Source organism: Lynx canadensis, chromosome B3 (genome assembly GCF_007474595.2).
Source record: "Lynx canadensis isolate LIC74 chromosome B3, mLynCan4.pri.v2, whole genome shotgun sequence".
NCBI classification, from domain to species: Eukaryota; Metazoa; Chordata; class Mammalia; order Carnivora; family Felidae; genus Lynx; species Lynx canadensis.
In genome coordinates this window covers 144,374,378-144,391,455 of record NC_044308.2, presented here as the reverse complement: position 1 = coordinate 144,391,455, position 17,078 = coordinate 144,374,378, and the positions used below count along the sequence as shown (strand labels likewise).

Below are 17,078 nucleotides of genomic sequence, written 5' to 3'. Positions count from 1 at the left end.
GTATTTTAGTTATTATGTTTATATATATATTTTAAAGTTCATATCTCTTTTTTTAAATTTTTTTTAACACATTTATTTTTGAGAGGCAGAGCATAAGCAGGTGAGGGGCAGAGAGACACAGAGACAGAATCTGAAGCAGGCTCCAGGCTCTGAGCTGTCAGCACAGAGCCCGACGCGGGGCTTGAACTCATGAACTGTGAGACCATAACCTGAGCTGAAGTCAGCCGCTCAACCGACTGAGCCACCCAGGTGCCCCTATTTCTTTCTTTTTTTTTTTTCAAGTTTACTTATTTTGAGAGGGACAGGGAGAGAGAGAGAATGAGCACAGGAGGGACACAGAGAGAAGCCCAAGCAGGTCGGCAGTGTTAGCACAGAGCCCAACACGGGGCTCAAACCCATGAACCATGAGATCATGACCTGAGCTGACATCAAGAGTCGGATGCTTAACGGACTGAGCAACCCAGACGCCCCCATATGTAACTGTAAAAGATACGAACTTTTGAACTCTAAAAAATAGTAAGCATTAAAAAAAAAAGTTAAAAAAAATATGAACTTTGGGGCGCCTGGGTGGCTCAGTCGGTTAAACGTCCATCTCTTGATTTTGGCTCAGGTCACCATCTCACAGTTGTGACTGAGCCCTGCGTCCAGATCCACGCTGGGCGTGGGGCCTGCTTGGGATTCTCTTTCTCCCTCTCTCTGTCTGCCCCGCCTCCCCTCTCAAAACATTAAAAAAAAAAAAAGATACATAGGAAATATTACATAGGAAATATTACAAATGAAATGTTCCTTTTTTTTTTTTAACTTTTGAGAGACAGAGCATGAGCGGGAGAGGGGCAGAGAGAGAAAGAGAGAGAGACTGACACACACACACACACACATACACACACACACACACACACACACACACACACACACACAGAATCAGAAGCAGGCTCCAGGCTCCGAGAGGTCAGCACAGAGCCTGACACGGGGCTTGAATCCAAGAACCGTGAGATCATGACCCGAGCTGAAGTCAGAGCTGAAGTCAGACGCTTAACCCTGAGCCACCGAGGCGCTCCACAAATGAAATGTGAAATCCGATATTTGCCACAAAGTAATCTGGGAGCCGGGAATGGATGGGTAAAGATGAAATAAACACCCCCAAGCGTACAGGGGTAGAAGCAGGGTACTGGACACACAGCATTCTTTACAGTCTTCTGTTTTTGCAAGTTTAACATTTCCCATAAATAACAAAAATAGAAAATAAAGGAATGCATTTCTCCACATGAACAGAACAAGGGGAAACCCTGTAACTGTTTCACTCCATGAAGAAACAGCGTGCAGGGACATGTGAACAGAAGGCAGAGAGTGAGAAAGGCCCCTTTCAACCCTGACTCTGCTGGGTAACACCAGGCCAGTCACAGCCAGGCCCTGGGCTGTTTAAAGCCCTCTGCCCCAGCTTTAATTTTCTTCCAACTAATTTATTGAAAGCCTTTTAAATACTAGAAATATCCATGCTTATTTTAAAACCCTCTGATGAGGCTGCCTGGGTGGCTTAGTCAGTTGAGCATCCAATTCTTGATTTTGGCTCAGGTCACGATCCCAGGGTTGTGGGATCAAGCCCTGTGCTGGGCTCTGCATTAGGATCTGTGCTGAGTGGAGCCTGCTTAAGATTCTCTCTCTCTCTCTCTCTCTCTCTCTCTCTCTCTCTCTCTCTGTCTCTCTGCCCCTCTCCCCTGCTCATGGGCACGTGCACTCTCTAAAAAAAAAAATTTTTTTTAAGTTTGTTTAAAAATAAATAAATAAATAAAATCCTCTGATGAGACCGCTCACCACTTTCTCATTTGTCTAGCATTTAACTTCCCTCATGTGTTTACTCTGAAGCTACATTTGAGGGGAGGGGACTGTTGAAAATCATTCTCTTTAATGAAAATCTAAGCAAAATATGGGATCAGGACGCCCACTATTTATCTGTAAATATTACCTCTCCTGCTGAGGGGCCTGTTTGGGCTTTTTTTTTTTTTTTTTTTTGATCCAAAAGTTACTAGAAGAAAAATGTGAATTCACTATCCTCTAGATACAGGAACTATAATATAGATATTCTTTATGAGCAAGCGCTGTGATCTTGAGGAAATGTTTCCATCTTATTGCACTGAAGTTTTCTGGTCTGTACAACGGGGAGGGTGAAAGCACCTACTTCACAGAACCGTGCGAAGAGGAAAACAGGCAAAGTTCACAGACCAGCGTGTGCAAACACTTGGTTAATGCAAACTAGTGCCGTGTTGATGAATCCAGGACTACAAGCAAATAGTCTACTTTATACATTTTTAATGTTTACTTATTTTTAAGAGAGAGAGAGACAGAGCATGAGCATGGGAAGAGCAGAGAGAGAGAGACACAGAATCTGAAGCAGGCTCCAGGCTGCCAGATGTCAGCACAGAGGCTGACACGGGGCTCGAACTCGGAACAGCTAGATCGTGACCTGAGCCGAATTTGGACTCTTAACCTGCTGAGCCAACCAGGTGTCCCAGGACTACAAGCAAACAGTAATGTGTATAATGTAACCACTGCTTCTCTAACTTGTGAGCTCATTTTTATTTTTTTTAACGTTTATTTATTTTTGAGACAGAGAGAGACAGAGCATGAATGGGGGAGGGGCAGAGAGAGAGGGAGACACAGAATGGGAAGCAGGCTCCAGGCTCTGAGCCGTCAGCACAGAGCCCGACACAGGGCTTGAACCCACGAACCGTGAGATCATGACCTGAGCCGAAGTCTGACGCTTAACCGACTGAGCTACCCAGGCACCCCTTGTGAGCTCATTTTCAGACTCCCCCATAAAATCCTGATGCTATACTTCAATAAACCTGGGCAGGGGAAACTAGACAAACCAATAAATAATTAAAGATCCTGGTGCCCGGGGCCACATCCCAGACCTATCACCTCAGAATCTCAGGGGGTGGGGAGAGGGGGTGGTATTTTTTAAAGTCTTCCAGATGATTCCAAATGTGCAAACACTTTTAGGAGCCGATGATGCAAACTACAGAGACAAGGAATAAACAGGTGTTAAGTGCCTAGAAAACACTTAATTTTAGAGCTGACTTTTTTTTTTAATGTTTATTTATTTTGAGGGGGGAGGGGCAGAGAGCAAGAGAGGGAGAGAGAATCCCAAGCAGGCTCCCCGCTGTCAGTGCAGAGCCTGATGCAGGGCTCGATCTCTCAAACCATGAGATCATGACCTGAGTTGAAATCAAGAGTCCTAGCTGACTTTTTCAGTTGGGTTTGGAAGAAAAAGTGGTACCAGAGACAGCAGATGGGAATAAATCATGTAGGTCCTAAAGCAGCTTTCCTGAACTCAAGTGAAGAGCAAAGAATTAAAGAAAAATATGTAGTGAGGATGTGGAGAAAGGGGAACCTTCCTACACCGTTGGTAGGAATGCAAACTGGTATAGCCACTCTGGACAACAATACAGAGGTTCCTCAAACATTAAAAATAGGACTACCCCGGGGCGCCTGGGTGGCGCAGTCGGTTAAGCGTCCGACTTCAGCCGGGTCACGATCTCGCAGTCTGGGAGTTCGAGCCCCGCGTCAGGCTCTGGGCTGATGGCTCAGAGCCTGGAGCCTGTTTCCGATTCTGTGTCTCCCTCTCTCTCTGCCCCTCCCCCGTTCATGCTCTGTCTCTCTCTGTCCCAAAAATAAATAAACATTGAAAAAAAAATTAAAAAAAAAAAAATAGGACTACCCCATGGTCCAGTAATCACACCACTGGGTATTCATCCAAAAAATACAAAAACACTAAATCGAAGGGATACACGTATATAATGGAATATTCAGCCATAAAAAAGAATGAAAGCTTGCCATTTGCAACAACTTTGATGGATCCAGAAAGTATAATGCTAAGTGAATAAGTCAGAGAAGGACAAATACCATATGATTCACTCATATACGCAATTTAAGAAACAAAACAAATAAGCAAATGAAAAAAAAGAGAGAGAGAAAAACTAAGAAACAGACGCTTAACTGTAGAGAATCGATGGTCACCAGAGAGGAGGTGGTGGGGGGGGGGGGGGAGACGGGGATGAAGGAGGGCACCTGTTGGGATGAGCACCGGGTGATGTAAGGAAGTGTTGAATCACCGTATTGTACACCTGAAACTAATATAACAGTGTATGTTATACTGAAATTAAAATTAAAAACTTAATAAAAAATATGTGTGAACTAGACATACAGGATTAAAATATATCTATTTAAATAAAGAAAACAGAAGGTTCACGACCTGTTACTTTTAAGAAGACCTAATATCTATGGGGCGGGGCGCCGGGTGGCTCAGTCGGTTAAGCGCCAGATTTCGGCTCAGGTCATGATCTCACAGTTCGTGGGTTCGAGCCCCATGTCAGGCTCTGTGCTGACAGCTCAGAGCCTGGAGCCCGCTTTGGTTTCTGTGTCTCCCTCTCTCTCTGCTCCTGTCCCACTTGCGCTCGCGCTCTCTCTCTCAAAAATAAGTAACCATTAAAAAAAAAAAAAAAGGCCTAATATTTAAAATCAAAGTCTGAAAGACAACAATCTCTCTGTGCAGCAGGAATTGAACTACCTGGACAGAGCCAGCCATGTACTCAGCGAGCACAGGGAGATACGCCCAAACAAACAGGAAACACAAATCGCCCTGAAGTAAAAAACTGATCCTGTAAGTTCTGTGCAAGATCTAGCACAATGGGGCGCACGTCCTACAAAAACACAGCAGCAGTTTCCGCAGGAGAGCAGGGCCAGGTCTGACTCACAGGCAGCTTATCCCCTTGTCGGCATCACAATCCACACCTTCACAAGTTCAGGCGGCCCAGGCCCAGCGGGTGAGCAGCTCCCTGCTCCACTGTCACTTGGACAACAAAAGGAAGAAAGGTCTCATCCTGAGGATTAGGTAAGGATCAGGTAAGACTGGCTTCAGCAAAAGGGTATGTGACGATAAAGGAAACCTTGTTTGGGTGGTTTTTTTTAAGATTTTATTTTTAAGTAATCTCTTCACTCAGTGTGGGGCTCACAACCCCAAGATCAAAGGTCGCATGCTCTACCGACTGAGCCAGCCAGGTGCCCCTTGGGCACCCTAGTTCATAAAATAAGCTAGGGTAAGTCCTCATCCTAGGGACGGTTGGTTGATGTTACGTTTGCCTGCCCGGAGCATTTTCAGATACCTGTTGAATACCTTGCTGCCCAAGGACTGAGATGCTGGGTGGCTTTCTATATTGTAGGAATGAGAGTCCCCGCTGTGGCCACTGTAACAGGAAGCTGAGCTAGAGACCGGGGCTCTGGGTGACCAGTTGCCCTGTTAACCTCTTCTCTAACCTATAAACCAGGCAGAACTTCAAAGCTGCATTTATAAAAGAATGCTAACGGGCAACGGGCTAAAATAAATGAAAATTTACAGGCAGGCTCATTTTGGAATTCTTAACTGGCTTTTTTATCCCGGGCTTTCCAGGCCCCCTCCTTAGCCTGTTGGCAAAAGGAAGTGTTAGTATTTGTATGCTTTGTTTAAATATTTTAACTGCAGCGCATTCCACAGTTAGACATTTTCTTGTGACAGGTGGACTCAAGGCTTAGAACTCCACTGACCAAAAAAAAAAAAAAAAAAAAAAAATCCTTTCCCAAAAAAGTGCAATTGATAAAAACTATCATTCTTTGTTGCTATAGATATTGATCTTTGTGGACCTTCAACCTGTAACATGCGTGTATGCAAACAGCTTCCAAACAAGAAAAACTATTCAACGTGAAGTCCCACAAAAGACGATGATAACGTGTGCCATAGCTTGAAGAAAAGGACTAATAATCTTGACGAAGCCAAAACACAGCCCGAAAACAAAACAAAACAAAAACATGCTGTGCACACCAAGAGCTGTTTAAGAAAGAACAACCTTCGGGAAGAAATAAGGTACGTAACAAACTCGCTACAGCTGACTCGGAGGTACGAATTAGCAAAAGTTCCGACCACCAACAGTCCCCGGCGTGACAGCGACACCCTCAGTTCCTAGAGACCAAGGGAGTTGACGCAGGGCACGCCCCTGTCCCCCGCGGGCCGCGGGCGCTGCTCCGCGCCAGGCCCGGACGGGCTCGAGGACCCCGCTCCCGGAGAGCTGACGCCGCAGCCCGGCACAAAGGGGTGCGGGACCCACAGGTGTCCCTGAGGAGCGCCGCCTGAGTGTGTCGCCACCTGCGGTCCCCCGTCCCGGCCCACCCTCTGCAGGAATCCCGCTTACCCAGCTCGGCGCCGTATCCCTGCGCTCCCCAGCTCGCTCGGGAGCGAGCTGACAGCCTGGTCCAGAGAAGGCGCGGCAGAGCGGAGAGACCAGAGCCCTCCAACGGGGCCGCAAGGCGGCCATCGCCCGCGTCCCCCGGCTGCCGCGGCGCACGGCAGAGTCGCGCCGGCGCGAGCGGCTGCGTTACGGCACGGTCGCAAAGCCGGCGGGAGGGAGCGGCGCGGCCGACGGTGCGCTTTCCCAGCGTGGCACCGGCCGCGGGGTGGACCCGGCGGGGGCGCAGGGCGCCGGCGGCCGCTCTTGGGCCGCGGCAGTTCCGGGCTGTTGTGCCAGGCGGTAGCGGCCGGCGCGGCCCGGGCGCGGCGCGGCGCCGGAGGACGTTTTCCCAGGGCGGGGGCTGTTCGGCCCCGGGGCGGGGCCGCGGGCCGGCGACGGCGGGAGCGGCGGAGTCGCTGGGCGTCGGCGGCGGAGTGCGCGATGGCGCGGGCGGCACAGGTGAGCGCGGCGCGGCGGCGGCTGGCGGGCCCGTGGACGACCCCGGCCCCGGCGCGACCCCCGCTCCGGCCCGGCCGGCCGGGCCTCGGCGCCGCGCCGTCCTCGCGTCCGACGCGGGCCGGCTCGCTCGCCTCCCTCCCGGGGCCTCCTCCCGCCCGGGGGCTCCGCGGCCTCGGCCCAGAGCGGCCGCCCCCTCCCCGCGCTGGCCATTGTGAGGTCAGGGCCGGCGGGCGCGTTGGGGGCCCGGGCGAGACGCCCGGAGCGGCCGCTGCGGCCAGTAGCTGCCGCGCCACCGCCGGCCCCTTTACCGGCCGCCCGGTTCAGACCTAGCCGGCTGGGGTGAGAGGGATGCAGCCAGGGGCTCAGCTCCGGTGCCGCACCCCGTAAAGGGCTGACCTTCCACCTCGCCATCTCACCTCGGGAAGCCAAGACCAAACCAGCTTAGACTCTTCTGGGTAAAGTGCTGGCAGAGAAGGGCGAGGGGGGCGGAGAGGAAGAAGCCGGGCAGCCCGCCCTTCGTGGGGCTCCAGAGGCATGTTCCTGGCCGGGACACCCACAGGGGGTCGGTTTCAATTGATGACCCACTCTCCCATTGAGCCGTGATGGAGACCCGAGAGCTTGGGGGGAAATGCGTTAAGCCATTCTCGACTCCTGATGGGAGGCTAAATGAACGAATTGCTCCTAGCTGTCACATGTTTGGGGGAGGGGGTGGCGAACGTGACCGGGGCTGGGGAGGTACTAGCCCTCCAAAGCCCAGCGTGGTGCTTTTAACACGGCACCAGTCACCTGTCCCTCTCCGGGCAATTTTCTACTTCTGCAGGGAAGGTTTGCCAGGTGCTAGAAGGGTGCGGGGAGAAACGGGGTAACTTTGTACACGTGCGTGAAGGGTGGCGAGGAACAGTAGAAGTGGGGACTTTTGGTGGCGATTGGGATGCAGTGGTATTTGTTTTATTTAATTACCTTTTTCTGGAAACTAAGCATAGCTCTTTGGTCAGGTGGGTGCTTAGATGGCACTGTTCCCATGTGAAGGTAAAAAGATAAGAGGCCACTGTTTTACATCCCCCAAAGGTGCCTGCTGTTGCCATCAGCCAGGTTCCAACGTTAATACCTAAGATACTTGTGCTGTTTCTAAGCTGATAGTTGATTTCATTCTGTTGGTATAAAGACATAGGCTGCTCTCTGACAGTTGAGGAAACTCAAAATTCACAGGCACAGAGCTCCAACTCCGTCCACACTGCAGTAAGCCGTTGTTCTTAATCTCTGCTGTGTGTAGGTGATTTTCAGGAAGGTGGATTAGTCACTCTTTCTGCACTTGAGTATGATTGTTGTTTGGATCACAGCAATGACGGGCCCTTTTTTTTTTCCCAATGCTTATTTTTGAGAGAGATTATGCACAATAGGGGGAGGGGCAGGGAGAGAGGGAGACCCAGAATCCGAAGCGGGCTCAGGCTCTGAGCTGTCAGCACAGAGCCTGACGCGGGGCTCGAACCCACGAACCATGAGCTCATGGCCTGAACCGAAGTTCGGACACTCAACTGACTGAGCCATGCAGGGGCCCCGGGCCCTTTTTCTTAAATATATTTTTTTAAATGAGAATCTCAGGATAAATATACAGTCACCGTTCTGAAGAGGCTTTGTGTAATTTGTCATTCTTGTCATTTTTTAGTGCTTCTAAAACTGAACACAGCAAAAGTATGGATATGGGAAATCAACATCCATCCATCAGTAGGCTTCAGGAAATCCAAAAGGAAGTGAAAAGTATAGAACAGCAAGTAATTGGCTTCAGTGGTCTGTCAGATGACAAGAATTACAAGAAACTGGAGAGGATTTTAACAAAACAGCTTTTTGAAATAGACTCTGTAGATACTGAAGGAAAAGGAGACATTCAGCAAGCGAGGAAGAGGGCAGCACAAGAGACAGAGCGTCTTCTCAAAGAGTTAGAGCAGAATGCAAACCACCCACACCGGATCGAGATACAGAACATTTTTCAAGAAGCCCAGTCCCTGGTGAAAGAGAAGATTGTGCCCTTTTACAGTGGGGGCAACTGTGTAACCGATGAATTTGAAGAAGGCATCCAAGACATCATTCTGAGGCTGACACACGTCAAGACCGGGGGGAAGATCTCCCTGCGCAAAGCAAGGTATCACACTTTAACCAAAATCTGTGCGGTGCAAGAGATTATCGAAGACTGCACGAAAAGGCAGCCTTCCCTGCCGCTCTCCGAGGACGCGCATCCTTCGGTTGCCAAAATTAACTCTGTGATGTGTGAGGTGAACAAGGCCAGGGGCACTCTGATTGCCCTGCTGATGGGAGTGAACAATAATGAGACCTGCAGGCACTTATCTTGTGTGCTCTCGGGGCTGATCGCGGATCTGGACGCTCTGGATGTGTGCGGGCGGACGGAGATCCGAAACTACCGCCGGGAGGTAGTGGAAGACATCAACCAGTTACTGAAATATTTGGATTTAGAAGAGGAAGCAGATAGCACCTACGCATTTGACCTGGGACAGAATCATTCCATCTTAAAGATAGAAAAGGTCCTCAAGAGAATGAGAGAAATAAAAAACGAGTTCCTTCGAGCACAGAATCCTCCTGAATTGTACCTGAGCTCCAAAACAGAATTGCAGGGGCTGATCGGACAGCTGGACGAGGTAAGTCTGGAGAAGAACCCTTGCATCCGGGAGGCTCGGAGAAGAGCGGTGATCGAGGTGCAGACCCTCATCACTTACATCGACTTGAAGGAGGCCCTGGAGAAGAGGAGGTCCTTCGCTTCCGAGGAGCACCCGTCCCATAAAGCGGTCTGGGACATCCTGGGAAACTTGTCCGAGATCCAGGGAGAGGTTCTTTCATTTGATGGGAACCGAACGGACAAGAACTACATCCGGCTGGAAGAGCTGCTCACCAAGCAGCTGCTCGCCCTGGACGCCGTGGACCCTCAAGGGGAAGAGCAGTGCAAAGCCGCCAGGAAGCAGGCGGTGAAGCTCGCCCAGAACATCCTCAGCTATCTCGACCTGAAATCCGACGAATGGGAGTACTAACGAACCACAGGCCTCACGGTGGCGAGTTCTGCTCTGCACTTTATGTATCCTTCTGTGTGTTTAGAGAGAGCTTTCGGTTCGTGGAGCCGAAACGGAGTTTATACGTGCATATTTCAATCTCGCTATTTATGATTTAAGCAAATTCTATTCGGTATCTCTGCTGCTTTTGATGTTGCAAAACGAATATGATTACAGCACATTAACTTTTCCATTTGGATCATTATTTGTATGTTGTGGTGTGGTTTTTGGCGTTTTTTTTTTCATCAGAAAGTGGAATTGGGCAGCTCTTGTGATCTCTAAGTGGGTTGTGCAGGCATTAAAATGCAGACATTTCAGGATCTACATGTAGGCATAACCTCATACGATACTAGAACAATTATGAGAAGGGGGAAGATTTTTGGTTAAGTGGAAGTAACGTCCAAACACAAAAGCAATACAGTGATGTGTTTTATTATGCTGAGTAGAGCAGAAGGCTTTTTTTTCCCCCTTAATTTCTAAGGCCTGATTGGTCCAACCCAAGTTAATAGGGTGGGGGTTTTTCTGTTTGTTTTCAGATTTTCTGTTTTTCTCATAAGCGTTTTTTGTTTGAAAAATGGTGTCTGTATTTTCCCCCATACTCTGCACTTAGAGGGGAAAATCTTATTTTTGTGTGCAACGTAAGACAATCATGAAAGCTAGTAGCAAAGAAACCTTTGAGACTGCATCGAAGAAGGGATCAAACATCAAATTGCCTTCAAGTTGCCCTTGTTTGCACAACCTGAATCTATAATTTTCCGTAGTAATTAGTAAGGATGGGAACATTTAGGTAAGGTTAAGAGACCTTTAGAAAAAAAAAAGAGAAAAGGAAACACCCTTACGTGTAGCAGGGTGATGAAAACCGGAGATTAGTTACCAATGTCAGGCTGCTAACACTAAGCCAGCACGTCTGAACGTGGTGCGGCATGGGCTGCCTCTGTCGTTCGAGACCGTGTGATGGACAGACTCCCTGGACCCACCTGCTGCTATCATACAGCGTCTGAGAGCAGAACCCGCCGGGAGCTGCGTGGGACCAGATGTTTCCAGCTTGTCTGAGGAAGTTCGCTACTCGCAGCATCCCACACCCTCGCACTCTGGGACGAAGCCGCAAAACAGCTCTGAGCACCTGCCGCGCTCCTCAGCTCGTGTCACTGGTCCCCGGGTGTTTCTCTAGTGCCCTCGAGAGCCAGTCAGGTCTGTCCACGCGGGACGTGTCTTTCCTCCTGCTGAAGGCATGCGTCTTTCTGTCAATGCTTTCTGAGGATTCAGTTTCATGGCTGCCAGTCTATGGGAACAAAAGAACTTCCCAAAGTTCTGAAGTGCCTCCATGACATGTCGGTCCCAGTATTACAACAGACAGACTACTCTTTTCTGTTCCCACTTTTCACAGAAGAATCCTGTCAGAGCACATCTTTTGGACCCTATAGTCTGTAATTTTCTCTCAGAGATACTAATTTGGTAACTGTAAGCAGCTAAAAGTAGGAGATAAGGGAATAGCCCTAAATACCTAAAAATGATAAAAGTGTGGCCCTAACAGATTTTCACTTTGTCCCATAATGAAAAGCCCTTGATGTGTCTTTCCTGCTACAAGTGTTCTAGATGCAGTGGGCGGTGGGGTCAGAGGCACTGGCACATGTGCACAGGGCTTTCGCGTGTTGGGACCTTGAGCCCCTCCCTCCCTGTGCACACCCCGCCCCCGGCCCCTGCGGGTTCCCAGTGCAGGTCGCTGGCAGCTCATTTTGGCCAAAGTCCTTTTAGGCCTGCTGTTCTGCACGCTAATTTTAGGGCCCTTTTAAGTCTCGGAGCTTTTAAATTCGGTGCCGTCTCAGTCACCCCGCTGGGAGATCAGGGCTGACTCCGCCGCCTTGGGCGTATCCTGCGCAAGGCTCTACTTCAATTTCAACGTCAGATTTGGAAGTCTGGCGTCAGCATTTCCTTCACAGGCATCCATTGTTCTTTGAAAAGGGACCTTCCGGTGCTGTTCATTGCAAACAAGGTTCGCCGTAGCTCTGGCGGCGCTGGCCCGTGTCGCTAAGCCCGGAGCGCTGGTCCGAGGGCACCGGTGTCTTGCGTGGGGCCATGCGGATTTCCCGCGTGGGTTATTTTGGTCGCGGAGGTGATCGGGTCAGCCTCGAGTGGGCGTTCGGGCGCGACGTTTCCTGTCTCCCAGCCTGTTCAAGTTCCTTACGCCTGATTATTCTCCCTGAAGGAACCCTGGTGACGCTTCCTGTCGCCCGCAGGGCGGCGTCTGCTAGTGGGGCCTGCCGCATGTAACCATAAACTGGGCTCGTTACATTGTATTGTATTTTCGTGACCTTACGTGAGGAGAACCTGTCCTGGAAGTAAATCCTAGCCCCCAAAACGTTTGGCCTTGGGTCTGCGTTACACGGTATAGTCCATGTTCAAGCAAAAACTGGCCGGGAGTGTTTGCTTTCTTTACCTCCGGTGCAGACAGCTTTGCCTTCAGGGCGGTCCTTACCCAAATTAGATTAAAGTCAACCGACCTATAATGAAGTAGTTGTGAAAATAAAGGTAGTGAGTCTCCGCAGTACAGTGGGATGCTTTATTTTGCTACCACGACCGACGCCTTGGCCTTGGCGTGTGGTGTATCTGTTACAAGGTATCGTGTGTGAGACGGGGAGGGGGGGGGCATCGCTTTTTCTCATGTTTTACTTTGCCAGTTTTTATCTGGTTTTTGAAAGTCTAAGCTTATCCTATACACACAGGTTATTTTTGAGCAAAGCTTTTCAGCTTTTAACGTGTCTAGTATTTTTCTAAGAATAACCGAAGAACTATTTGCCATTGGTTTTGATGTACAATACAGATGTGTTACCCCAGCGTGTTGGTTCCTGTCCCCTCTCTATTCGTTGTATGACTATTGTAACCGTATGTCTGAAATAATGCAGTATTTTGAGATATTAGTGTGCCCTTAATTATTAATGAAATAAAAATCTCCTAGCTTATCTTTGCAGTGGAGAAAGGATGCGAGTCTGAGGTGTGAGTTCTGTTCTGATGTGTTCACCTTCACTGACTGCCTGCTTTGGGGAGGAAAAGGTCTTGCCCGAGCGGGCCAGGCGAGGGGAAGGTGGGCTCCGTAGGTCCGTTTGGTGGCAGTGGCCTAAGAAGGTGACAGCACTCAGCACAGGCCAGGGTCCTGTGGCGGGTGAAGGGGTACCTGTGTAAAAAGCCCCGGAAGCGTGGGCGCCGGAGAGCGGCTCCCCCGGGGCCCGCGCGCAGGAGTTGACCTTCCCCTAGGGAAGGGGAGAGTCTGGGGAGCTCCTCCCCCCGGAGAAAAGGCTTGAGTTGAGGTACCGAAGCTCACCTCTTGCGGAGGGAGCTCGGAGTTCTGACCTGTCGGTCCTTCAGGGCCTCCCGAAATCGCGCCGTGGCCTCCGGGGCCCTGGGCCGCCTCCCCGCTCTGCCTCCCGCGAGGACAAGTCCCTGTCACTCGGGGCAGCCTCCCCGCGTGTCCTCCGCCTGTTACAGGAAAGCGGCAGCTTGGTTTCTCTGCTGCTCGCCTTCCACGAGCACTTCCCTGCTGTCTCCCGTCTACCTGCTGGCGGCTTCCGATGGTCCCGACAGAAGCAGAGGCGTGTCCTCGGCCGTGCAGAGGCGTCATAGGCCCAGAAGTGAAAAGAAACCAGCTGTACGGGTTAAAAAGACCCTTGGGGGGAATTTGAAACGTGTAACAAATCCTCTGCCTCTGCCTGCACCGATACCGCGTCGGGCTTTGATTCCTTCCGGACACTCGAACCCGGGTGGTCCAGCTCGTGCTGTGTGCTGAGTGCTGTGCCGCTGGGTGGGACGTACCCGTCAGGCCGTGTTGCCCCAAAGAACCCAGGGTGGTTAAGGTGCTGGAGGACGTGTACTGGGCACCCCGGCGCTGTCTCTCGCCTAAACGTCTGGACATCAGGAGGGCGGGGCAGGTGCTGAGTGTGCTTTGCAGAGGCCAGGGGGCGCCACGGGCCCGGAGGCTGAGGGAGGGGGCTCGGGGGGGGCCCCTAAAGGAGCTGGGCGGCAGAAACCCCGGAGCGGGCTGGGGCGAGGCCCTGGCGAGCAAAAGCGCCAGCTGGGGTGCAAGCCGGGCCCGAGTTGGGCCCCTGGGGGGGAGTGTGAGGTACCCAGGCTGGCAGGATGTGTCTGACGGTGGCTTCCATCGCTTCTGCTGTAATGTAAACGCTTCATTTCTCAAGCCATCGCAGGCTGGGCCTTTCTACGTGTCAGGCCCCGCGTGGAGCATTTACGTGCACGTTTACTTCTTGGAACTGTTCCAAGGCGGGTTTTAGTCTCCTGTTTCCTGGGTGATTCAGACACTCCGGTGTCACCTGCTCCAGGAACCGCCTTCCGTCACCGCCTGGGATGGCACCGGCTCAGGGCTCCTGCTGAGTGTTGCTTCGCCTGGAGGCTCCTCCCCGCAGGGCTCCTGACCTTGTGCTCCGGGCCAGCGCCCCGGATCTCAGCCCTGCTGCTCCCCCCTCTCCCGCTGGGCCTCAGTTGGCTCCCACAGCACGGGTCCTTCGCACCGGGCGTTGAGGACTCCTAGCCGACGCACGCCGCCTTGGGCGCCGACGTCGATAAACCCTGCATCCTTTTTTAGAAAAAAGATGTGAAGTAATTTCTACACCCCATGTGGGGCTCAAACTCTCAACTGCGAGATCAAGAGTTGCGTGCTTCAGGGGCGCCCGGGGGTCCCAGTTGGTTGAGTGTCCGACTTCGGCTCAGGTCATGATCTCACGGCTCGTGAGTTCGAGCCCCGCGTCGGGCTCTGTGCTGACAGCTCGGAGCCTGGAGCCTGCTTCGGATTCTGTGTCTCCCTCTTTCTCTGCCCTTCCCCCACTTATGCGTGCGTGCACACGCTCTCTCTTTCTCGCTCAAAAATGAATAAACGTTAACATTTTTTTAATTAAAAAGAAATACTGTCTTTTTAAAAAAATGTTTTGAGAGGGGAAGGGCAGAGAGAGAGAGAGAGAGAGAGAGAGAATCCCAAGCAGGCTCCACACTGTCAGCACAGAGCCCGACGTGGGGCTCAATCCCACAAAACTCGAGATCATGACCTGAGCTGAAATGGGAGAAATAGTGTCTTAAAGCAGCGTCTTATTCTGTCCTAATGTCTCTTCGCTGTGAATTATAACTGCGAAAATACATCCTATTTATCTCAGTGAAGTTAACGCTTGTCTTCTTCGGACCCATAGACCTTTCTGAGCTGCCGGGAGGCCGTGGCTCCCAGTTTGAGAAGCCCTGCCCGCCTCCATGTCGCGTCTTCACTCCCTGGTCCCAGCACAGGCCGGTTCCATTCGTACAATAATCCTCTAAACCCCTGAGCCCTTTCCCTGCACCTGTCTCCCCACGGACGTTGCCAACCCTCACGCTGATGTGAGCGCCCCCTCCTTGTCCTGGGACGCAGGGCTAGGTGGCTTCTGTCCCCTTCCTCCCGAACCCTTGCTACCTGGCCTCTGCCTCACCTGTCACCCCCACACCAGGCCGGGCCACACTGCCTTTCCCGACGGGCCGCCTCTCGGTGCTTGTGGCCTCAGGCCCTGGCAGTGACAGGCGCTCAAGTGTCCTTTGGAGGAACGCTTCTTTAGAAGTAGTGTCCTCAGCTTCTAGCGCTTAAGACATATTCAAAACCTTGCTGAGTAAATGAGTAGGGAATCTCAGCTTTCAGATAGCTACATGGAGTTTTAAAATCAGCTGCCTGGGGTTCCTGGCTGGTTCAGTCGGTAGAGCGCGAGACTTGCTTTCAGGGTCGTGAGTTCAAGCCCCGTGTTGGGTGTGGAGCCTACTTAAAGTGTCAAAAAATAATAGAATCTGGGGCGCCTGGGTGGCTCAGTCGGTTAAGCGGACGACTTCGGCTCAGGTCACGATCTCGCGGTCCGTGAGTTCGAGCCCCGCGTCGGGCTCTGTGCTGACCGCTCGGAGCCTGGAGCCTGTTTCGGATTCTGTGTCTCCCTCTCTCTCTGACCCTCCCCTGTTCATGCTCTCTCTCTGTCTCAAAAATAAATAAGTGTTAAAAAAAAGTTTAAAAAAAAATAATAGAATCTTAAATTAAAAAAAACTCAGCTGCCTTTTTGCTCATCAGGATTCAAAGAACTTCTGTTCGCTGCATCTGCAGCCAGGATCCTGGTGTCACTGTCAGGAACTCGCCGTATACCCACCTCACCCCTCGGACAGGGTCAAGAGTGCCCCAGACCAGGGCCCGTGTGGAGAGGGCACCGCCTCCGACCGACGGCCCTTGGCTGAGCGCCTCGCTGGGTGATGAGCCAAAGGGACGCAGGCAGCGCCCACACGAGGGAGCCCCCGCGGGGTGCACACTGTGGCCTCCTCCGTCCTGCCCTCTTCCCGGCCAGGCCCGGGACTAGACAGCAAGGTGCCCCAGGCCCAGCGTGTCAGGCAGAGGCAGGAGCCTTCTGCCCGGAGGGGCACTACGGCCACGGCTCAGGCTCACGGGGGTGGAGACGGGTGTGGAGGGTCCCACCGGGACCCCTGCGGTCTGGGTGCGGGCCACCCGCCTCTCTCCCCATCTCTGTTTCCCCCGGGGAGGGCGGAGAATGGAATCGCTCCTGTCTGGTGCCTGGTCACAGGCAGACCGACGAGCACCTGACGGCCGTCCCTGCAGAAGGGATCAGCTTCTGGGCCGCTCTCCCCGGTCCTCGGCACGGCCAGGCCGACCGCTGAGGGGTCGGCACCCACCCCAGGCTTCAGACCGAGCCCCGTGAACCCGCCGGGGCAGCGGGAGCCAACGGCAAGCGCTTCGTGCCAGAGACTGGCCGCGGTCCTGGTCCGCGGGCTCTGGAGAGTCACCCAGTGCGATGCTGCAGCACGTGGAGGGTCACTCCTGTCTCCATCCAGACCCCGAGGACACGAAACTGTTTTCTTCCTGGCCGTGCCCTCAGCACCTAGAACGGCACCTGGCTCAACTAGTAAACACCTGATGGGTGAGTGGGTGGAGACTGTAAGCCCGTCCCTGGGGCCTGGGGCAGGGAGGCCCCGCAGCCCGCTCTCAGCCCGCGGTCTTGCGCAGGCGTCCCCCGCAGGCCTCCTCGTGCTTCCTTCCCTGTGGGCCGCCCCTGCAGGACAGGCCGCTCCCCGCGGCCCTCGGCTCCTGGGAGCCTTCCTGTCTCCGGGACATTCAGGCCCCATCTTCCTGCTCTCGCCCCCCACCCAGCCACTTAAGGGAAAGGAAGGTGTCCCGGGACCAACGTGGCTCTCGGGGCGGCCCTGTGGGCAGGGGCCATGCGAGGATCTGGGGAAGAGGGTGCAGGCAGACCGGTGGCCAAGGCAAAGGCCCAGCGGGGCAGCAGCCCCTGGG

General features: G+C 52.5%; 2 protein-coding genes across 5 annotated transcripts in view; one reads left to right on the top strand and one right to left on the bottom strand.

The window, feature by feature from the left end:
• LOC115516909 (cytochrome c oxidase assembly factor 8) overlaps positions 1 to 6,382 on the bottom strand; it is a 28,343-nt gene extending 21,961 nt beyond the window's left edge. Inside the window, exon 1 of the mRNA XM_030320087.1 lies at positions 6,222 to 6,382. Within this exon, the coding sequence (XP_030175947.1) occupies positions 6,222 to 6,344 (123 nt within the window). The 5' untranslated portion in view covers positions 6,345 to 6,382. The remainder of the gene's footprint in view (positions 1 to 6,221) is intronic.
• On the top strand, positions 4,728 to 12,757 carry BAG5 (BAG cochaperone 5). Of its 4 annotated transcripts, none has more exons than XM_030320086.2 (3): positions 4,728 to 4,891; positions 5,659 to 5,896; positions 8,383 to 12,757. In XM_030320086.2, exon 3 carries the CDS (start codon positions 8,411 to 8,413, stop codon positions 9,752 to 9,754), a length of 1,344 nt encoding a protein of 447 aa, XP_030175946.1. In that variant the 5' UTR covers positions 4,728 to 4,891; positions 5,659 to 5,896; positions 8,383 to 8,410; the 3' UTR covers positions 9,755 to 12,757. The 4 variants fall into 4 exon arrangements, with proteins under 4 accessions (XP_030175946.1, XP_032449355.1, XP_030175944.1 ...); XM_032593464.1 differs by having other exon boundaries at positions 4,728 to 4,902; XM_030320084.1 differs by lacking the exons at positions 4,728 to 4,891; positions 5,659 to 5,896 and adding an exon at positions 6,669 to 6,716.
• Positions 12,758 to 17,078: the final 4,321 nt, after the last annotated feature.